Source organism: Neoarius graeffei, chromosome 26, assembly GCF_027579695.1.
Source record: "Neoarius graeffei isolate fNeoGra1 chromosome 26, fNeoGra1.pri, whole genome shotgun sequence".
In the NCBI taxonomy this organism is placed as follows: Eukaryota; Metazoa; Chordata; class Actinopteri; order Siluriformes; family Ariidae; genus Neoarius; species Neoarius graeffei.
This window is the reverse complement of record NC_083594.1, coordinates 46586243-46610516: the sequence shown is the minus strand read 5'-3', so window position 1 is coordinate 46610516 and position 24274 is coordinate 46586243. Positions and strand designations below refer to the sequence as shown.

At 41.4% G+C, this 24274-nt stretch overlaps 1 protein-coding gene across 1 annotated transcript in view; it reads left to right on the top strand.

Moving 5' to 3' along the window:
• The window catches only part of taf4a (TAF4A RNA polymerase II, TATA box binding protein (TBP)-associated factor), a 65547-nt gene that overhangs the window by 15196 nt on the left and 26077 nt on the right, over positions 1-24274 (top strand). Inside the window, exons 4-7 of the mRNA XM_060910156.1 lie at positions 17759-17851; positions 18231-18353; positions 20391-20480; positions 20678-20965. Coding sequence (XP_060766139.1) covers positions 17759-17851; positions 18231-18353; positions 20391-20480; positions 20678-20965 — 594 coding nt within the window. The remainder of the gene's footprint in view (positions 1-17758; positions 17852-18230; positions 18354-20390; positions 20481-20677; positions 20966-24274) is intronic.

Here is a 24274-nt window from a genome sequence, read left to right as displayed (position 1 = left end):
CTCAGAGTAAGCTGTCGCTTAACAGCATTAGTGGTCCACTGTGTCCAACGCGTGACAGATTTTATCCATCTGTATGACTAGCGAGCTCTCTAGGATTAAAACATTAAAAAATATATTAAATAATAAATTGTCTGACTCGTACAACCAATAAAGGACTATGCTGACACTTTTACCCTTGTTTTAAAAAAAAAAACTTCTGATTCTGTGATTTAGGAATGTCCCGAGGACTCCAGACGACTGCTACATCCCCAGCACGCTACCGAGAAAACTTCGATGCGCTTATTCACCAAACATGACTTTATACCTCAGCCTTTACCAAACAAGTCCAAATTTTATTCAGCAACCATTAGTTACTCAAATTTTGTGAAGGTCCAGTTACATAAAATCAGAGGTGGACAAAGTACCCAACTTCATTACTTAAGTCAAAGTACAGATCCCACTGGTCAAATGTTACTCCGACACAAGTGAAAGTTGTCCAGTCAAATTTTTACCTAAGTTAAAGTACTGAAGTACATTTTCTGTCAACGCATTGTTGTATTATCGCCACAATGCTTACAAAACCAGGGGCTTCAAAGTTTGGGAGAATAGCAGGGTACAAATAATTTACAGCAGGGTGCAAAATGGTAAAATGTCTGCCAGCAGCAGACATAATGCACGCAAAGCGTGCAGGGATATATATATGAGAGAGAGATGCAAGTACAAATTTTTCATGGGGCGGGATGGTTTGGAACAGGCCATCTAAAATTGGGATAACATTTACCCGGGACAGGTATTTGAGGCGGGTCGTCTAGCTTAAGCTTGATTTGCGTTGTTACGCACGCCAGTGTTTCCCACAGAAATTTTGGAGACTATGGGGGCAGCCCATGGGGGGGGTTGTTTAAAATTGAGTGATATGTTAAATATTAAGCTATTACTGAAAAACTATTGATTAAAAAAACAAAGACACTGAGAAATGGTCCTATAAACAACTTTACCAATATAAAAGATTACCAGGACTACAAAAATGCAGAAAAATGGGCTTTACTTATCCAAATGCACCTGTTGGTTCAAAAGTTAAAGTGCAGAGAACCTCACAGCACAACATGAAGTTACCTTAAAATATAACATAAATGCCTCAGCTTTCATGGAAGAAAAAAAAAACTATTAATACTAGTACTGTGTGCAGGCAGTCTCTCCTGAAGACTAAATTAAACAATAATTATAAACTAATAAAATAAATGGCTCAGGCTTCATAGAAGAAAAAAAAACAATTTGAACAGAATCTCACAGTATGATGCTGAAGCTGCCTAAACAATGGAAAATAAAATACCATTTTGGCAAAAACGTTGGCATCCATTAATTTCTTGTATTAGGTAAAAAAAAATATGTTGCCAGATACTGCTGACGTTTTACACCCCAAAATATGTTCAAAACCCGCCAAAATGCACTTAAAACCGCCCAATCTGGCAACACAGGGCAGTAATGGCTGCACTCGTGTCAAGGATGTAAACAAAGTTGACGCGGCAACGGACATACATGACATAGTGGATGTAATTTACGTTCACAACTTTTTTTTGCCGTCAGAAATATTTAATATTAAATTTTGTCACTCGACTGACAATAGCCGGCGGCATAACAAGCCACAGACGGCGATTTGCCGCCGGTGACCGGCTACTTTTGAGACCGCTGCAAAACCTAACGGCATTACCAAAGACAGAAACATGAATTCAGAAGATGAACGTATGCTGTGTCATCATGGTGGTTTAACGTTAAGCTAGCTAGTCAGTGAAACTCCACCTGACATGCTAGCAAACTCTTTTCAAACTCAAAATCATATTGGGTAGCTAACGCTACTAGAAAAGAAAGATTTCTACATTTTGTTTATTTGGCAAGATTATGCTAAAACATATTTCTGAAAGGACTTCAGATAAGTTAACATTATTCATGTTAGCGTAACTGCGTGTTTACATGCTAACTAAGTGTCCAAGTTAACTAGCTATGTTTTATTATCGGTGGACAAGGCGATGGCAGCTTGGCGGGCAAATCCATAGAAAGTCATTTGACTAGTTTCAAATATGTTTTATTTGAGCAATGTATACATATATACAGTATATACATACAGTATGTCGCGTATCTTTCACACGCACATGTTTCATCATTTGTTGCTCTTTTTCCTTTTTTCCCCATGAACACCTGTACACACACAGGACCAAAACACAATAGAACAAAAGAAAACAAAAAACATGAACAATTTAAAAAAAAAAAGACTCTCCATTAATTTAGTCTCAGAGTTCTATTCCTGACTCTCCCCAGGCCCCACCCCATTCCTCCGTCAAGCTTGTTGACATTAAGTGAACCATGATTTTAATTTGCCAGATACTTAATTAGAGGTGACCACACCTTATCAAAGTAGGGGAGTTTGTCCATAAGAGTGTATCGTATTCTTTCTAGGTGGAGTGGGTTCATAAGATCACTGAGCCACAACTTTGTAGGAGGGACCTCCTTCTCTTTCCAGTGCATGAGAAGCAACCTCCTTGCATTAATAAGACTGTAGGAAAGGAAACATTGCTGAGCGTTGGTCAACTTCATAGTATCATCAGATACACCTGAAATAATAATTAGTGTGTCTGGTTCCAATTGGATTTGAAGTATTTCAGATATTGATTTGAAAATATTGATCCAATAAGCCTGAACTTTGGGACAGTCAACAAAGCTATGTAGTAGTGTATCATCTGCTGACAGGCATTTGTCACACATCGGGGAGAGCTCAGGATATGTTTTATGTAATCTGTCCTTGGAATAGTGAAGACGATGTAGGATTTTAAATTGAATTAAGCAGTGTCTTTCATTATTAGAGCATCGATGGACGTGCTCCAACCCCCCCTTCCATGTTATATCAGAGATCACAATGCCCATTTCTTCCTCCCACTTCGATTTTATTCGGTTGGAATCAACTGGACTAAGGGACTGTAAGGTGTTATATATGTAAGATATTGCTTTAAAGGAACAGTCCACCGTACTTCCATAATGAAATATGTTCTTCTCTGAATTGAGACGAGCTGATCCGTACCTCTCCGAGCTTTGTGTGACCTCCCAGTCAGTCAGACGCGTTATTACTCCTGTTAGCAATGTAGCTAGGCTCAGCATGGCCAATGGTATTTTTTGGGGCTGTAGTTAGATGCGACCAAACTCTTCCACGTTTTTCCTGTTTACATAGGTTTATATGACCAGTGACATGAAACAAAGTTCAGTTACACAAATTGAAACGTGGCGATTTTCTATGCTATGGAAAGTCCGCACTATAATGACAGGCGTACTAACACCTTCTGCGCGCTTCGACAGCGCATTGATACCTTCACTCGGAGTTGTACCATTTTTTTTTTTTAGACAGGGCGGACGGACCAGGGCATTCGCCCGCCTGGCCGTGCCCGACGAGGAGCGCTCTCGGCCGGCTTGGGAGGCAGACGGCAGCCCCTCCTGGAAGTGTGGTTTTACCATGGGCCTCATGCGGAAAAATGACACAGTCCCAATTTTACCATGGGGCTCGAGTTGTACCATTTTTTTTTAGACAGGGCGGACGGACCAGGGCATTCGCCCGCCTGGCCGTGCCCGAAGAGGAGTGAAGGTATCAATGCGCTGTCGAAGCGCGCAGAAGGTGTTAGTACGCCTGTCATTATAGTGTGGACTTTCCATAGCATAGAAAATCGCCACGTTTCAGTTTGTGTAACTGAACTTTGTTTCGTGTCACTGGTCATATAAACCTATGTAAACAGGAAAAACGTGGAAGAGTTTGGTCGCATCTAACTACAGCCCCAAAAAATACCATTGGCCATGCTGAGCCTAGCTACATTGCTAACAGGAGTGACAGCGCGTCTGACTGACTGGGAGGTCGCGCAAAGCTCGGAGAGGTACGGAGCAGCTCGTCTCAATTCAGATAAGAACATATTTCATTATGGAAGTACGGTGGACTGTTCCTTTAACCGAGCATGATGTGAGTCGGAGACATATCCATCTAGACTAGAACCTGCAAAGGTCTCAAAATTTGGTAGGTGTTTCCTTACATAGTCTCTTATTTGCAGATATCTAAGGTGGTCAATCCCTTGCAACTTATATTTACTCTGTAGTTGTGCAAAGGAGGCAAATGTATCTCCAATGTACAAGTCTCCTATTGTGTGGATGTCTGCCCCTTTCCAAAGCTTAAAAGCACAGTCCAGATTAGATGGTGGAAAACCAGGGTTTCCGACAATGGGTAGGATATGGGAGGTAAGTTAAAGTGTGATCTAATTTTTTTCCAAATGCGCAGAGTGGTGTGGATCACTATACTGCTCTTATATACAGACTTTTCAACGACGGACGGAGACCGAAGGATGGCTCCCAACGAGTAGGGTTGACATGCCTCTTTTTTCCAACTTAAGCCAATTTGGTGGAGATGTTGTGTCATCTAACCAGTGTGTCATAATCATAATATTTGAAGCCCAATAATAAAATAGAAAATCTGGGAGTGCAAGGCCCCCCTCTCCTTTAGATTTGCAGAGATGCCTCTTGCCAATTCTGTGTGTTTTGTAATCCCACAAAAAGGGGTTTACAATCGTGTCTAATTGTTTAAAGAATGAGTTGGCAAGAGACACTGGGATATTCTGAAATAAATACAATAATTGGGGTAGGAATACCATTTTAATAGCATTAACTCTGCCCAGTAGTGATATTGGCATGGATTAAAGTTTTCCGTCACTACGACGGATTTCTGTCAACTGGGAGTGCTAAAGGTCAGTAATGAGAGTGATGCAGATCCGAGGAAGAAGAAAAAAAAAAGGGGGGGTAGGCCCATAGGTCTGACACCGACGTGATTTAGAACTTCACCAAGCTGCTGTGATTGCCTGTTGTTGAACCCTTTCTTGTGCTATGTTTGAGTATATGTAAAGGAATAAGTTGTTGCGCTAGATAGGCATAAATAAATAAATAAATAAATACAGCCTCCACTACTGTCTAGTCCCGGGGAGGCTCAGCGTAGGCAGCGAGCCGCGGTGCTTGGCTTGAGTTTCGTTTCTATCGGCGGCTCCAGCCCGACTTTGCACGCTTGTAACTCGGGCAGGGGAGGTCCCAGCCTCCCCAAACTTGGCAGCCAGCGACCTCTGCCCTCTCCCCAACGAACCAGCGCTGCCAGGGCGGGCCAGCCCCGTGCCTCGGGACACGATTCACCCCGAGGCGAGCTGTGGCACTCCGCATCAGTTTCCTTTTAACGGCGGCTCCACTGATGAAACAATTTGGCTGTCCTACTACTAGGCAACTACTTGCCTCCTACTAATACTAGGCCTATTGTAGTAGTAGTAGTAGTAATAATGATATTTGCCTATTGAAAGGTGATCAGGTAAAAAATCTATGCAGCCCTGTTGAAGCCGCAGCAAGATCTATGCTATTAAGCCTTTTGTAGGTTAAACAGGCTTTGGCAGACAACGTTCTGGAAAGGCTGTGTTTTTCTTTGGTTTGATTAGCCTACGATTTAATCTTTAAACATTATGGTTTCAGCAGTTCGCTTAAACATTGGAGGCTGCAGAGTCGGGCTGCAAGATTTCCCGACACTTGTTTAAGATGCCAAACTTCATAGTAAGGAGAAAATAATTCCACAGTATTTAGTGCCTCGTCAGTCTCAAAAATTAATAGTGAAGGAGTAACGCGAATTAAGTCCCCCCAAAAAAATCTCGTAGGCTTATATTTTACATTTTCAAAAAAGTCCGGAATTGGAAATTAGTCAGTGGAGTGTAATGAAGTGTCTCATTCACTAAGCACAAAAAGTCGGAAAACAGTGGAAGCCAATACTCCGAAGCTCAAAATTCAGGAAAGTGGCTCCAGTGTCGCAAGTGCACAAGAACAGTTATTTGAAAGTTAACCTGATGAATTTGTGCATGCGCATGCGATTTCATGAAGAACCGGTCCGGGACAATTGGCATTCGGTGAAAGATTCACACCTGTGACTCATTATATTCGCGCGCGCCCTCTCGCCCACTGTTGCTTCGGTTTCCCGATTTACACAAGTGTCTGAAGATGGAGTTTTCAGAAATCTCCACTCTTCCCAGAGTTTGCGAAAGTAGCTGTTTTCAGTGACTGAAACCTCCGTATACAGTACCAGTCAAAAGTTTGGAAACACCTTCAAATTCGATGTTTTTATTTTTAATTTTTTTTCCTACATTCTAAATGAGTACTGAAGTCATCCAGACTATGCAGCAACACGTAAAGAATCATTTAGTAAACTTTAAAATGTTAATCAAACCAAAATATGTTTTAGATTTTAGATTCTTCAAAGTAGGCACCTTTTGCTTTGATTACAGCTTTGCACACTCTTGACATTCTCTCAGTCAGCTTCATGAGGTCATCACTCGAAATGGTTTTCCAACAGTCTTGAAGGAGTTCCCAGAGGTGCTGAGCACTCGTTGGCTGCTTTGCCTTCACTCTGCGGTTCAACTCATCCCAAACTTTTTCGGACTGACTGACCTTTATTTCTTAAAGTAATGACGGACTGTTGTTTTTCTTTACTTAGTTGAGTAGTTCTTGGCATAATATGGATTAGAACAGTACTCAAATAGGGCCATTCACTGTATACCAACTCTACCTCTTCACAACACAACTGATGGTCTCAAACACATTAAGAAATTCAAGAAATTAGCTCTTGACCAGGCACAGCTGTAAACTGAAAGCTATTCCAGGTGACTACCTTGTAAAGCTGACTGAGAAAATGCCAAGATGTGCAAAGCTGCCATCTAAGCAAAAGGTGCCTACTTTGAAGAATCTAAAATATAAAACGTATTCTGGTTTGAGTAACACTTTTTTTGTTTACCAAATAATTCCATATATATTTCTTCATAATGTCGATGACTTTAGTATTAATCTACAATTCAGAAAATTTTAAAATAATGAAAAACCACTGACTTAGAGGCGTTTCCAAACTTTTGACTGGTACTGTAGGTGTGAATGAGGGGTGCAACCGAATAAATAAATATGCGTCTTTTTTATCCGGCTACATGTAGGCTATCACTGCGCAAAGCCTCTAATGTTGAAATGGTAGTAATATTTGTTAAAATAATAGTAGGCTAATTTCCACATTAATTGGTAAAATGGCACAAGGGATGTGATGGGGGGATGGCTGTTTTATAAGGGGGATGATTTGAGATTTTTATTTCAGAAGGGGGATGCCTCCCCCTACATCCCCCCCTCAACTCGAGTACTGCGTAGAAGGCCATATTTCACCGGACATAGGCCCTTCGATTTCCATCACTAGAGCGCGTCAAATTACTTTCGGTTTTGCCAGCATGGACGTGCTTCTTTTAAATAAAGGCACAGATGTGTCAGATATCGACAAAACGGTAAAGAATAAGTGGAGATGGGCTTGGCGAAATGAAATGGGCGATAATGGCAAGCTCCTGCTGCTGTGCCAAGGAAAAAGAAACGAAAACAGGCATCAGGTGTTGCCAAACTAGATGCCTTTGGCTTCACTGCGAAGAAGCAGAAAAAGTGAACTTTCACTTTACTTTTCTTGTTTCCTGGCTTTATTTCAACAGATTTTCTTATTTTTCTTTCTGTTCCACTCTTTTGAAAGCATGGTTCAAGTTCGACTGCACTTGCACTTTTCTCTTAACCACTGTTGTGCATTACTAAAGTATTGTTGAAATAAATTTGCACTTTGCGCTGAAAACTTGATGTTTCATCATTTATAGCCAGTAATGACAATGGTAAAGTCTTGCCTTAGCTTTAGTCATTGTTAAAATTACATAAATGTACTATAAGTAGGGGCCGAGGGGATAATGGACAACACGGCGTTTAAAATTTGACGCATCGCTGACGTGGTAGGGGCCAACGACATGGAGCTTTTTTTTTTTTTTTTCAGTCAGATGATTTTTTTTTTGCTTTAATCCGTGTATTGGAAGAGTCCTCCAAAATTGTATTTTTGACTGTAGTTCAGACAGTAATGGAGGAAAATTTGCATTGAATAACATATTGTGGTGTTTCGTAATTTGGATTCCCAAATATGTAAATTTGTCCAGTGATATTTTGAAAGGGAGAGTCTGTAACCAAGAGGCATCTTGCATATGTATTGGCATTAGTTCGCTCTTATTCCAATTTATCCTATACCCAGAGAAGGTCCCAAATATATTGATTTTCTCTAAGATTTTTGCAATAGTGGCTTCCGGCTGAGTAATATACAAAAGAACATCATCAGCATATAATGATATTTTATTTATTGATTTTTCTGATATATGACCATAAATTAAAGGGTCTGAACGAATGCTCTTAGCAAGAGGTTCAATTACAAGGGCGAAGATCAAGGGAGACAAAGGGCAACCTTGTCTTGTGCCTCTGTGTAGATGGAAACGAGGAGATAATATTTGATTTGTGAGGATTTGCACCGAAGAGCTGTTATATAGGAGCTTGACCATTGAAATGAATTTTTGACCGAATTTAAATCTTTTCAAGGTTTCGAACAGGTAAGGCCATTCGACTTGGTCGAATGCCTTTTCTGCATCGAGTGACAGAATGGCAAGCTCTTCTTTCTGTCTATCAGTAGAATACATTATGTTGAATAGCCATCTGAGATTGAAAAAAGACTTTCTATTTGGTATAAAACCAGTCTGATCTGGGTGTATTAATTTATTTAAAAGAGGGCTCACTCTATTGGCCAAGACTTTAGAAAACAACTTTCCATCCAGATTTAATAGGGAGATGGGACGATAAGAGCCGACTTCTTCTGGGTCTTTAGCTTTTTTATATATAACTGTTATAACTGCTTCAGTTAGCGTTGGAGGTAAAACACCGTCATTGTTGGCTTGGGTGAACATCTTATGTAAATACGGACAGAGAATTTCGCTGAACTTTTTATACAGCTCCCCTGGGAGGCCATCAGGGCCAGGGGCTTTGTTACTTTTAAGTGACATGATGGCCCTTTGAATTTCCTCAACAGAAATTTCAGAGTCCAGGTGGGCTGACTCTTCTTCATCTAATTGAGAGAGGTTGCAACCATCTAAGCCCATGTTTACATTAGACCGTATCAGCGGATCATCAGATTAACGTTTTTAAAACGATTAGTGTGCACACAGCAACACCAGTACACGATTTGCGTGCACACAGCAATACCAATACACGGATACGCTCGGCTCCGCAGGCATCCTGCGCTCCAAATCACTCCGCCCTGAACAGCGAGTGCCCTCTGGAGGGTGCGCACTCCGGCCCTGCGCAGCTTACAGAGCACGCGAGTGAAGTGAACAAGCAGTGATTCAGGACTGAGCCGCTGTGTGTGTGATCCCAGCGCATATCACTTAGCACTTGCAAGTGGAAGGATGGCAAGCCTAAAGACAATCATAACTACACAATGGGCAGTATTTGCATCAGTATTTGCAGTATTTTCATACTTTTATACTCTTTAATGAAAGGTGATACAAGGCGGAAATCCGCGCCGTTTTTCAGCAGTCGCGTCACATGACCAACGCCAGCGAATCAGGAAGGTGGATGTCACAGTGACGTTGTCCAATGAGACGCCAGCTAGAGCTCAGCACAGCGTATCCGCGTATTCTGAATGTTTACACAGCACCGGAGCTGACATGATCTGGATTGAATACGTGGACGCTGGCGGATTCCTGTTTCCCGGCGTTTCCAGGCGGTTTAATGTAAACGGACAGTGCATCCGCGAAGAAAACGAGACAGATACGGTCTAATGTAAACGTAGCCTAAGGCCCTGTTTACATTATTTCGAATCAGCGGATCATCAGATTCACGTTTTTAAAACGATTCGCGTACACACACACAATTTCTGTGCCCGCAACAAAATCATTCCCCGTGCACACAGCAACGCCAATACACGGATACGCTAATCACATGACTAATTAGACGGCACGTCACATGATCCCAGTGCATATCGGGCATGCGCAAGTCACTCACCACTTGCAAGTGGAAGGATGTCGTTGTAAAAAATGAAGTATGCCAGTCTGTTATCGGCGGTACTGGTACTACAATGACGCCTTTTTTACACCATGTATGGCCTTCGTGTTTATGCTAGAAGGATCTAACAGTGTTCGGTACACTCTTCACCTCGCAGAACGGCCGTTTTTTGCGATTACAACAAGACTATTTAGTGCTACGGTAACCAACACACTTCCTGTATTGCTCATTCACTTAATGACTTCCTCAACACACTTCCTGTATTGCTCATTCACATGACCAACGTGGCATGACCAACGCCAGCGAATCAGGAAGGTGGATGTCACAGTGACGTTGTCCAATGACGACGTCAGCTAGAGCTCAGCACTGCGTATCCTCGTTCCTCAATGTTTACACAGCACCGGATCAGATACGAACTGGGTTGAATACGTGGGCCCTGGCGGATTCAAACTGTTCCGCCTGTGGAGTCGTTTCCCGGCGTTTTAATGTGCACGGACAGTGCATCTGCAACGAAAACGATACGGATACGGTCTAATGTAAACACCACCTAAGAATTCTTGCATAGCAGCGTAATCTAAATTTTTATTGGATGTATATAAAGTTTTATAAAATTGTAAAAATCGGTCATTAATATCTTTGGGTTTCATCAAAACATCCCCTTTGGCTGACTTAATTTTATGTATTATACAGTCATTTTCTTGCTTTCTAAGTTGCCACGCTAAAAGTCTGTGTGGCTTGTCACTAAACTCAAAATATTTCTGTCTGATATATAAAAAGGACTTACTAACTTTTGCTGAGAGTATCTTGTATTCATATTTTAGGGATGATATCCTTTTATATAGATCACCAGACGGTGTCCTAGCATTCTCTTTGTCTAGTATATTAATTTGCCGCTCTATTTCCACTAATCTGGCCTTATTCTTCTTTTTCTGTATGCTTCAAATGAAACAACAGAGCCTCTAAGGAAGGCTTTAAACGCCTCCCATAGTATAGCAGGGGAAGTCTCTGTGTTGTCATTAGTTTCAAAATAAAGAGATATTTGAGCTTTTAGATATTCACAGAACTCCTTTTCGGTTAGTAAGAGAGGGTTTAATCTCCAGGTCCATTGTGGTCTCACCATATTCTGAATAGCCAGGGTGCAAGTGAGAGGGCTGTGATCTGAGATCACTATATTATGATATTTTGCATTTGTAGCATATGGCATCAATTTTGCATCAATGAGGAAATCTATCCTGGTATACGAGTTATGTGTCGCTGAATAATAAGAATATTCTCTACCAGTAGGACTTGCAATTCTCCAAATATCAGTCATATTAGTATTATTAATGAAAGTATTAAGAAAGACACATGAATTGCTTTTATCCATTCTACGTGTAGAGGACCTGTCTAAGTATGGGTCCAGGATGCAATTGAAATCCCCTGCAATAATAAGATTTGTCTGGGATATATCTGGTATTAGAGAAAACACTTTTTTAAAGAATGAAGGGCTGTCTACATTGGGTGCATATATGTTCAGTAAAGTGAGGGGCGTAGAATATATTTCACCGGTTACAATCAAAAAGCGTCCTTCTTTATCAGATATTGTGGTTGTGTGAATAAAGGGAATATTCTTCCGTATCATAATTGCTGTACCCCTAGCTCTAGCATTGAATGATGAATGAAATATATGTCCTATCCATTTTCACCGCAGCCTGGCATGAGAGTCATTTTTCAAATGTGTCTCCTGTAAAAATATTATGTCTGGTGTTAACGATTTGAGATGAGCAAAAACCCTCCCTCTTTTGATTGGGCCATTAAGACCACGTACATTCCAGCTGGCTAATGTGACACTACGTTCACACTGCAGGCTGAAGTGACTCAAATCCGATTTTTTCGCCCATATGTGACCTGTATCCGATCTTTTATTGACAATATGAACGACACAGATCCGATTTTTTCAAATCCGACCCAGGCCGTTTGGATATGTGGTCCAATTCCGATTCCTATCCGATCTTTTCATATGCGACTTCAGTCTGAACCGCCAGGTCGCATTCATCCGACTTACACGTCATCAACAAGCCACAAACGTCACTATTCTGCGCTGAAGTAGGCGGCGGGTCTCTCAAAAAAAGTTACAACAACATGGCTTTGATGTTCCTTTGAACGGAAGTTGCAGTCACTACCCCGCAGAACGCCTGAGCCAAAACCCTTGCCCTCTTCCTTCTCAACCTCCTCCTTAACATCAGGCTATTGTGCATGTTCTGGCTCCATCGCAACAACAACTGCATCATCGCCAGGTACTCCATGCTGGCTACTGTCATACACAGGAAACTTTAGGATACTTCTGTAAACGCTGGCCATGCTCACTGCGTGTGACGTCGTCGTATCCTGCAATGCGCATGCGGAACACTTTTAGGTCGCTTTTCGTTCATACTGAGGATCACATACAAGTCGCGTATATTTGTTAATGTGAACGACCTCACAAAAAAATCGGAATTGAGCATTAAGCCTTGCAGTGTGAACGTAGTGTAAGACCTCCTCTTCCCCCGTCATGTATACCATCCTGTGTTTGCATCATTGGATTATCTGCCATAGCAAAATTTGATGTTCAGATAATTGTGGAACACACTTATCTGGTTCAGACAAACAGCCGTATATACTAGCAAATCTATTACTATTTCACACAATAACAACATATTTTCTTGAGTGTAGAATTGCACTTGAGAATAAACAGAGTGAGTGGAGAGAGAAACAGGAGAAATAAGAAAATGAGTGAGAGTAAAAAAGATAAAGCAAAAAAACAAGACAAAAACGTACCCTGCCCCCACACCCCACCCCCCCACACACATACACACACCTAAGCTTATCTCCCTACCCATAAGCTGCAGGTCAAACAGTCAGTGCGTTTACATGCACATAGAGAAAATCGAATTTCTGCCGTTGCTCGACTGAAATTGAAGTTCTAAATGGCATGGAAACACCTTAGCGAGGCTGAAATTGAACCGAACTTGATTTCTCGTAATCGCATTTCTCGTAATGCGACCCAGGCTGCTTGGATATGTGGTCCTAATTCCGATGCATATCCGTTATTTTCACATGCGACTGCAGTCTGACCGGACAGGTCGCATTCATGCGACCTACACGTCATCAACAAGAGACAAACGTCACTATTCTGCATTGGCTAATCCCACGTCTTTGGTGGAAAACAACAACATATTTGTACAGTTTTCAGAATTTAAATAGACTTTTATAGAATTGATCAAGCTAATGGTGAATTTGGTAGGGACTTGGATGTTGATCTGTTAGCCTGATTAAATAAAACAGTTTCTATAACTGATTAAACCATCCTGTATTACAAGATTATAAGATTGTTCTGGAAATTTTCAGTAATTTGACACCTTCGGTCTCATTAGTCTGCTGCCCACATTAATCAGATTATTGTGTGAGTTCCGCCGCCGCCACAAAAAACCACATCGCCAGGTCTCGCCTCATCTCCATGCTTTACTTGCAAACTTGGAGTGCGTTTTTTTTTTTGTTTACGTATTACGTAGATGTGCTTATTATGTGTCAATTTGCGCATGCGGGACACTTTTGGGTCGTTTTCCGTTCATATTGGAGATCGCATACAAGTCTCATATAATTGGTAATGTGAACGGCCTAACAAAAAAATCGGATTTCACAACAAATCGGATATGGGTCGTTTCAGGTTGCAGTCTGAACGTAGTGTTTCAGCAGATTTGAGACCGATGTTGTGGAGCATGATCCATTCGTCTCTGCCACCCCCAGGATTCTGATGTTGCACCTCCTTAATCTTCCCTCCATATCCTCACATTTCTCCCGAAGCCCCTTCACCTCTGCTTTCAGTTCGGATACCGTAGTCTGCAAAGCCGTCACCTCATCTGAACACGTATTCAACCCGCCTTCCATCTCCTTGATTGTAGCCTTCATTGTGTTGAGTTCAGCGTGAATCGCTATCGTGTTGTTTTTTATCTCCCCTCTGACGGTTTGTAACTCGCTTTTAAGAAAGTTGAAGTCTTCTGCAAGTGCATTTTTCACTTCTGATTTTATCACCTGCGCAATGTCCGCCTTCAACGAGAGGAGAATATAATTTTTCAGGGCTTCAGCGTCCATCTTCGCGGTTTGTTCTGATTGAAGCAGAGTCGCGGCCTGCGTGGTGGAGCTTGAGGTCAGGGCCGCGTCGGGCCTCGTGCTGGTCGACGGTTTGTACGAATATTTACGCAAGTCGTATGGTTTTGAGGCCATCAACCTAAATCTAAACTGTAGTTTTAACCTTAACAGATGCTTGGAGTCAATTTCACAGTGTTTTATAATGTAAGGCGAACCTTAATTCGAAATAAAACAAAAGCTCGGCCGGAGCTCAAACCACATACGTCCTACTCCATTGCTCGCTCAATAGCGCCCCCCCAGAAAGTCATTTGACTAACCAGACTGCATAGCTATTGCAATATTATCGCTAGCTTTAAAAGCACAGACAACTTGGTTGCAAGCTTTCTCTTGGAATAAAACGTTTACAGACCTCAATATGCTTCCGCAGGTCAGATGGCGAGTTTTTGTAGACTGTGATGTGGTTCGTTTTAGGCAAACAAAGCGAACAATTAAAACGAAACAAATCTTTATTCCTTTCAGAAAACTGAAACATGGGTTTATGGGCCATGAGTGCATGCGTTCTCCAGAACAAGGTTCCCGCGCGTCATTAAAAGTCATTAAAAGTCATTAATTCCAATTTTCTCTTTTTAAGGTCATTAAAAGTCATTAAAATCCACAATTTCGTATTAAAAGTCATTAATTACGTAGTTGGCCAAATCTTTAAAATAGGAGCGGCTATCGCAGAGCGGAATTTCTCAATATCTCAATATGCGCAGAAGATGATGCGCAATCGTCCTATTTCACCTCGTGTTTGATAAATGGCGCTATTATAGTTAATCATTCACCCGTATCACAGTAAACATGCGATAACAATGCCACCGGCACGGAAGTGCGTATTCAACGAAGGTTGGGTGGAAGACGAACCATTCAAAGCGTGGGTCACGCCGGTAAATGCAGATAAATACGCTTTCTACTGCCGTGTGTGTAAAAAAACACGTTTGTTGGGAAACATGGGAAAAAATGCGTTGAAAGAGGTTTCTCTGTTAACAAAGAGGTACTGCAGGATAACCAACATCAGAACACAGTAGTGGCACAGTGCATAGTGTATGATGCTATTCAGGATTATGGGGGGCCACTTCAGGTACCGATCACAAAGGATATGTTGAAGTCAGCCTCAGCTGCCAGAATGAGATATAGGAATTACCTTGAAGAAAATCAAAGAAAAAAATTGAGTAAAGAAAAGAAAAAGAAAAGACATGGAAGATGAATTAGATACGTTAAGAAAAAAATGCAAAACACTGGAGTCCGTCATTGACACTCTTGAAACAAATGCAGATCATCTTTCTGAAGAGGCGGAAAATGCCAAATCCAAAGAGAAAATGGCAGAGAAAGTTGCTCAGGCCAACGCACTTAGATCGAAAAGAAAGTCTAAAAAGGAGGAACTTATCGAAACCAAAAAAGAGTTGGACGAAAAGACAAAATCCTTCAGGGATTTGAACAGTTCTTGAAAAAAAAAAAAAGAATTCTAAAAAAATCAATAAAGATTTTTTTCACATTGTACAACATGTCTTGTGCTTTGCTTTATTTACTGTTAAATTCATCATGTACTGGTCCATTGGAATATAACTTAGCATAGCATTCATATAGAATTGTCATTAAAAAGTCATTAAAATGAGTGTAAAGATGTCATTAAATGTCATTAATTTTCAAATGATTCTTAGTGTAGGAACCTTGCAGAAGAACCACCTCCTTCCATTCTGCCATCAACTGATCGTGTTCAAATAATGCTGCTGAGAAATCATTTAACTTGATTTTATACAGTCTGTGGACGTGACGTGACCCTAGCGATTACTGATCGGCTCTCAGTGTCACCTGCATAAAAACCAATCACGTTTTAGAAAAGAAAAGAAAAAACATCCACTTTCAAAGCTGCTTCGTAGTAACGAGGACCTTGATAGAAATGTAGTGGAGTAAAAAGTACGATATTCGTCTTTCAAATGTAATGAAGTTAAAGTCAGAAGTTTCAAAAAAAAAAAATACTCAAAGTACAGATACTCAAAGTGTACTCAAGTAAATGTACTTTGTTACTGTCCACCTCTGCATAAATGGATAAAGTTACAAACTAGCGACCAGCTTGACGAAATGGCGCCGATAGTTTTTCAGTCTTTTAATCAATAACCATTAATGATTCGCTCATGGTGATAGTTTGTTCTATTTCGTAGTGAAACTTCATTTCAGCTCTTTTGATGAACGAAATGAACACTGAGCAGATGAGACACTATTTTGAATTTGACAGGCCTAGAAATTCTTTTTTTTTTTTTTCACCAGCCAGCCGGACGAGTTGCCTTCCAAAGTAACTCGCCAAACAGAAAATCAACTCGCCAAAATTTGTTCATGTATGAATTTTTTACTTCTGTCAAAAATAACGCAAAAGAGAGTAGTTACCATTGTTCATGACTAATGTGCATTTATTTCAAGACCCGAGTATTTTGATACTGTTGTTAAATACATAAATGAGAACAACACAGAGCACCATTATATAATATCAACAAATAATAATATATTGGAAAACTTGGCAACTTGGTGTATGAGTATTGAAAACGAATATACCATGACTATAGCACTCAAAATATGTCCAACGTGCTTTCTGTATTTAACCATTTATGAGAGAGAAAGCATTAGGAGCTTCATATTGACTAGGAATCAACTTGAAAAAAATTAATTATTCCATAAAAATCATATCGCAGCCAAGGCCTACCCTGCTCCCACGTTTGCTTAGAAGTCCTTTGTCGTTTCTCCTTCTCGTATGCTTTATCGGTGGCCTTTTTCTCCTCTTCAGACCGAGGTCGCTTTGTCCCCGTCTCTGGCGGTTTCTGTACACCTTTCAGAAAATTCCACATCGCAACATAGCTTTGGCAGATGTAGACATAAACAACAACAAAAACACGTGTTTAAATAGGTGATAATGTGGCCACATCTGTTGAATTTGATAACATGATTACCGCAATATTCAACGAGCTGCGTTATATGCATGCGCAGTAGTGAAAAAACCGACAGCCTGACTCGTACACCGATGTGATTCGGAATTCTTCGGTATTTTCTGTCCTGCCGATAAACACATTGATTAACGCAGACACGGCACACGCTTAATATGTGGCGGCTTTAGTTGACGGTGTGTCTGAATCTTCGCTTCATATATATATTTTTATTTTCAACTAGCCAGCCAGGCTGGCTAGTGACAGGAATTACCCGCCAAATGACAAATTAAGTCGCCTCGGGCGACCGGACCACCGTGAATTTCGAGCCGTGATTTGATGAAGAGAGAATGAATGTATTCCCTCTCTGTCCAAATGTTTAACCATCCTGGTGGTGGTTTTTTTTTTTTTTTTTTTTTTTTTTTGTGCCATCAGTTTGCTAATCGGATCTAGAGAGGATACATAAAGTGGAAAACTATGCAACACTGTTGGAAATGTTCCTCTTTCTGAGCTCATGTTTCTAACCCTGTAGCTCGTCTGTAATCCGATGAGCTGCCTTCAGCTAAATAATGTACATGAATGTGTGATACACAGCAACAGAGTATGCTACAGAAGCTGAATTGGTTCACGTTTAAAAAAAAAAAAACCTAGTTTCTGAACTATGACTATTTTCTCGGTTCAACCCGCTGAAATACTTTGCCGACCCCCTGCTTCTTTTTGTATTCAGTTTCTGAGAAAAGACTCAGAGTCTAATGCCAGAATGCTCTTTCCTCTCTTGTCTCTGACTTTCTCAGCCGCCATCAGTGGGCTCTGTGTTGGCAGTGCAACCGGGCACCGCCCAGAGGATGGTAACTCCCACTACTGGGACCAGCGTCACCTTGGCGACGGTGAGAACCTGGGCGTGAATGCCCTTAAACAACCCAGTGTTAGGAGTTTTATCATAGACAAACATGTTTACATCTGCACATGTTCTTACACTCTTGGCTGTTTATACGCAGGAAGTTGTTGTTTGTTTGGTTGTTTTTTTTTTTCCTCTCTTTTAATTTGCTTTCTGTACAATGAGAATTTTGGCACAGTGCACATGTGACAAGCACAGCTGCTGAATACAAGGTGTTTTCCATATTGCTGTAATTTTCCCTTACTCAAAAGCACTTGAAAATCCCAGAAATATGGGACGAGTGTTGTTTTAAGCATAACATAACCTTCTCTGGTTTACTGTAATGATGATCATCACCAGCCTGATTTTGTTTTGCTCCGTGAACACAGGAGACGATGGAAAACGTGAAGAAATGTAAGAACTTCCTGTCCACTCTGATCAAGCTGGCCACCAGTGCGAAGCAGTCATCGCAAACGGCTGCTAACGTCAAAGACCTGGTGAAGAACTTGCTGGTGAGTGTGTGTGAGCTGGAGGTGTGTATCTGGATGATGTTTGTCTGTGAAAGTGTGGAAAAGCTAGCGTGTAAGTAATTTCTGGGTGATGCCTCGCTTTGAGTAAGCGGCAGAAAAGTGACAGTAATTTTTTTTTTCTTTTTTTGATGATTAAGGAGCCACAGGTGGACAAATCATAAGTTTGTTACTGAGTCCACCGAGCATGCAAGAGCTTCCCAGGCTAATGTTTTGGTGCCTGACGAGGCTAAAAAGTGGTAGCTAACTTAATGTACTAATGTTTGCTGCACTAGTTAAGTTCATTAATATTCTAGATTAAGAGAAATGTACAAGGTTTTTGATAATTATCATCTAATAAAGCTTCTAACATACAGTAGCACATTGTGTTTGAGCCTTCGACAAAAAGTCAACATTTTGGCTTTGAGATGTCTTCACGTGGCCTTTAGAGTCTGGCAGGCTTGTAGTACTCAAGTCAGACTCGTGCCCTAATTTTAAGGACTCGTGACTCGACTTGGACTTGAGCATTAACTGCATTCGGACTCGTAAATCAGAGACGAGGACTTGGATTTTTTTCTTTATTTTTTGTAACATGCCATAATAATTTGGCACAAGACATTTATCTCAGGGTCGCAGGCAAGCTGGAGCCTATCCCAGCTGACTACGGGCGAAAGGCGGGGTGCACCCTGGACAAGTCGCCAGGTCATCACAGGGCTGACACATAGACACAGACAACCATTCACACTCACATTCACACCTACGCTCAATTTAGAGTCACCAGTTAACCTAACCTGCATGTCTTTGGACTGTGGGGGAAACCGGAGCACCCGGAGGAAACCCACGCGGACACGGGGAGAACATGCAAACTCCGCACAGAAAGGCCCTCGCCGGCCACGGGGCTCGAACCCGGACCTTCTTGCTGTGAGGCGACAGCGCTAACCACTACACCACCGTGCCGCCCACAAGATATTTATGTCTACGTTAATTTTTGTACTAATTTCGTGCAAGAGTGTCACACCTGTGCACCTTGGCGTGTGCATCAGATAGACTCTTGGGTGCGTTCCAGACAGCGCGCACACCAAGCGGACTCTCGCGTGCATGCCGTAAATGACTCGTCCCTGCATGGGATTAAGGCGCAATCAGCGCGCCGATATAAAAACTGTGAAAACACACTTACTTTGCGAAGTATTGAGTTGTGTTGCCGATACATTACCGGGCCTTGTTTCCTGATCCCTGATTTCCTGTTTCTCGTCTTTGATCCTGCCGAGTCTACGATAGCCTGTTTGTGCCTCGCTCGACCTATTGCCCGTTTCACCGTTTTACGATTTTGCCTGCCGTTCTGGATTGTTTACTGTCTTCACTTGTATTAATAAACACACCTTCTGCACTTACATCCGTCTCCCAACCATCTCTGACAATACTTCGCACTCTCTGACAGAGAGAATGCACATTCACCCGTTCATATGTCATGTTCAGGAACAAACTAATGTTAATGGTGCTAAAACAGCTACTGTCAAATGGTGCGGTTGGAGTGTTGGACTCAACTCGGATCAATAGTGGACTCGACTCGGATTCAAAGCGATTTTTTTTTTTTTAATGACTTGGACTTGACTCAGATTTGAACACTGGGGACTTGGACTCGAGGTTTAGTGAATCAGCTACAATGCTGGAGTCTGGATAGCCCTTTTTTTCTGTGCTTTACTATGAGGTGACACGTTAATTAGGAGACTTGACGGCTTTACTTTACTTTCCTTTTGCTCAGTTTCATCAGTGTTTCCTGATTCTGAAAAGATTGTCCGTCATCCATACACGCTAATTAATCCACATGATGTCACGCTACACCCTGTTAGTTTACAGATCACCTTAAAACAAATTATAATCAACAACATTTGCATAATCATAGCTCAATCAGTTACACTTGTAGGGATACACACTCAAGGGCCTGATATAGAAGTAATCCACATGATTCATGCTAATATAGAAGTGTGTTTACGAGTTGTTAGGTTTTTTTTTTCCCCTCATCGCAGCTGTTTGTGTTTGCAGGAGGGGACGATTGAAGCAGAGGACTTCACCAGCAGGTTGTACAAGGAGCTTAACTCTTCACCCCAGCCTTATCTCGTGCCTTTCCTGAAGGTGAACTGAAACTCTGATTCATATGAGTTTTAATCTAAAAGCAAAGTTAAATTGTACTAACTTGAATTGATAGATTGTCTGGAATATATTGAATGTAATTTTAAAATGATGTCAGCTTATTATCCCTTGAAGTCCCCCTCCCAGTTCTGTAATCTGCTTCTCAGTTGTTCCTCCTCATAAAGAGTGTGTTTCTGCAGAGGAGTCTTCCCGCGCTGAGAAAACTAACCCCGGACTCCCTAGCCTTCATCCAGCAGAGCCAAGGCCTGCAGCCCACCAAACCTGCAGCCAGCGTGGTGCTGACGAACACTACGACGACTAACGCTGCCACTGTCGCTACCACAACTCTTACTGCATCTGTACCGTCTGCAACTCCTTCAATTTCTGCAGGCACTGCAGCAACCGCTGCATCTGCTGCAGTCGTCACGGTCCCACGCACGCTCACCCAGCCCGCTCTCGCCGCCACCACCAGCCAACCTGCCTCACTGGTAATGCAACACAGTTCAGCTGATCTAAAGTCACATCTAAAACACAATGTCAAACAAGTGTTGCCAGGCAAAACAAACCTCACCCGGCAGCACTTATATGTTGATAATGGTAATATTTCTCAATCATCAGCTGTCAGGTTATAGTCCTGTGAAAATCCTTGACCTTCAGTTTAACCTTTCAAGGTCAAAGATCATGGTGCCAAATGAAAGCCCATGTGGCGCTTCCTATTAGTTGATAATGGTAAGTATCTGTCTACCATCAACCGTTTTCAAGTTACAGCCCTCTGAAAATCCGTGACCTTGAGTTTGACCTTTCAAGGTCACTCCAGGTCAAAGATCATGGTGCCAAATGAAAGGCCATATGGGAGTTCCTATATGTTCATAATAGTAAACATCTGTCTATCAGCAACCGATGTTGAGTTATAATGGAAAATGTTATTTTGACCGAAAGGTTGACCTTTCCGGTGACCTTTACCTTGACCCGATTACCCCCAAAGTTTTATCAGGTAATCTACAGACCATTGCCCACCTACCCTGAAAATTTGAAGTCAATCGGTGCAACCGTCTAGACTCTAGATACACAAACAAACCCCACTGATTATCATACCTCGCCCCGTTTACTCTGTCGCGGGTGAGGTAATGAATGCGTCGCATCCCATGGAAGGAAAACCCTTTACATGGAGAAATGGTGACATTTTCTACCATAGGAAGTTCTACAAACTAAAGTTTTCAAGTTGAATTCTGGTTACCCCCAAAAAAGTGAAAACAATTAACACTACGTTCACACTGCAAGGCTTAATGCTCAATTCCGATTTTTTTGTGAAATCCGATTTTTTTGTGAGGTCGTTCACATTAACAAATATACGCGACTTGTATGTGATCCTCAGTATGAACGAAAAGCGACCTAAAAGTGTTCCGCATGCGCATTGCAGGATACGACGACGTCACACGCAGTGAGCATGGCCAGTGTTTACGGAAGAAACCTAAAGTTTCCTGTGTATGACAGTAGCCAGCATGGAGTACCTGGCGATGATGCAGTTGTTGTTGCGACGGAGCCAGAACATGCACAATAGCCTGATGTTAAGGAGGAGGTTGAGAAGGAAGAGGGCAAGGGTTTTGGCTCAGGCGTTCTGCGGGGTAGTGACTGCAACCTCCGTTCAAAGGAACATCAAAGCCATGTTGTTGTAACTTTTTTTGAGAGACCCGCCGCCTACTTCAGCGCAGAATAGTGACGTTTGTGGCTTGTTGATGACGTGTAAGTCGGATGAATGCGACCTGGCGGTTCAGACTGAAGTCGCATATGAAAAGATCGGATAGGAATCGGAATTAGGACCACATATCCAAACGGCCTGGGTCGGATTTGAAAAAATCGGATCTGTGTCGTTCATATTGTCAATAAAAGATCGGATACAGGTCACATATGGGCGAAAAAATCGGATTTGAGTCACTTCAGCCTGCAGTGTGAACGTAGTGTAAGTTATTCCACAAAATCGAGTCGTACATGAGCTGACGAGGTACGTAGCACCGAGTTGGCTATAAGCCATTTACAACGAGATTGAGTGGAATAACTGTTTTATTCTAGCCACGTTCACTGGATTTTGAGAAACGGAGCGTTTTTATTTTTTGCAAATTCAGTAAATAAAAACTTGATACAAAACATCTGACAAAATAATTTCCACTTGGAATGTAAACAAACTGGCGAAATGACAGTAGCAGCAATAATAATAATAATAATGATAATAAAGAGTTTTTATTTCGTCCTTGGTTGGTTCAGCAACACTGCCATTTTGTTTTTCTCTACTCACGGTATATGAGCTGATATCCTAGTAGTAGAGTAGCCAATCAGACCATGCGATTTGCTCATATCCAGTGAATGTGGAGAGAATAATATATAATAAACAAGGCATACAAGTTTTAATAATCACCTCATTTTTGTTTCTTCACTTGACGGATGACTGTTCGCCATTAAATCCATGCCGGTTCACAAGATAGACATCTTTAGGCCAGCTGGCTTTCATAAAGGACAGTGAGAATTTGTTTTAACACAGTTTTTAGGTAAATAAATAATAAAAAGACAGGCCTGAATATTGCACTGTCTGGTTTTGAAGAAATTAATAATAATAAAATATTATAAACAAATTAAAAACGGTTCCAAAGAAATAATGTGGGAAAAGTTGTCTTGTTAGGCAGAATTTTATCAGTAAAGATTTATTGTTGAAATAGAAACCAGTGCTTCTATAAAGTGATGCGTGTGTAAATGGACCCTCAATAGTGATGCTTAAGACTTGTAAGTATTTTTTGTGGATCTTTTTTTTTTTTAAATATATATATATGCTATTTACCAGCTGGGAGGTCCATATGGTGAAATACCGTGACCGAGGTCTTGAAAGTACTGAGTGAGGCCCTCTGGGCCGAGGTCAGTATTCAAGGCTGAGGTCATGGTATTTCACCATACAGACCGACCTTAAGCTGGTAAATAATGTATTTATTTTTTTCTTTACCAAATTCTAACAGAAAACGAGAGCGCCTGAAAGGGAAAACCGAGCCGAGCCACCATTTTGAATCCTCATTCACGGCTGTAATGCAAATTGCTTCCTCCTCGGTATACAAGTGCACTTCCATAGCAGGAAAAAAACTACATTTTGCCACCTATGTCGTCCCCTATTTATACAAAATTGAGTCATTCAGGATTCAGCCATGTTTTTGCTCGGCGTTAGCAACAGTTAGAGGTTTTTAGCTTTCTCCTAAAATGTTTTCTTTTATTTCTTCTTCCTCAGGGTAGTAAAACTCGCTTTCGCTGTGAAGACTGTTGTTATCGCTATCCCTGCTGTAAAATTAATGCTATTCTCCTGAGAAATGCTGGCAAAAATGTATAAGATTTGTAATAATCTTATAAATAAATCTTATAAATGTTGACAAAAATTGCTACTATGTTTGTTGTGAACGAGCGAGTCGCCAGAGGTCCGTAATTGGGGTCCGTACCGTAGGATACAGACCTGCTCGCCAGCCAATCAGAGCGCAGGATTTGATGGAAACCGGACCGCGAAAAAAAAAATTATTTGTAAGTCAGTAGTCTGACCACCTGGGGCAAGCAGATTCTGAGTTGAGGCTATTACTTACTTATTCATAATTGCCTGGCAGGAGAGGCATGGTATATGGTATTTACGAAGTGCGTGACATTATCTGTCCTCCCACATCCAGTCCAGCAGGCTGCAGCAAGATGTACTTGCCTGGCTGAGTCGTAGGTTTAACATAATTTTAAGTTTTTGACCCACAGCTGTTGCGTAACTCTATATCATGAAGAAGATA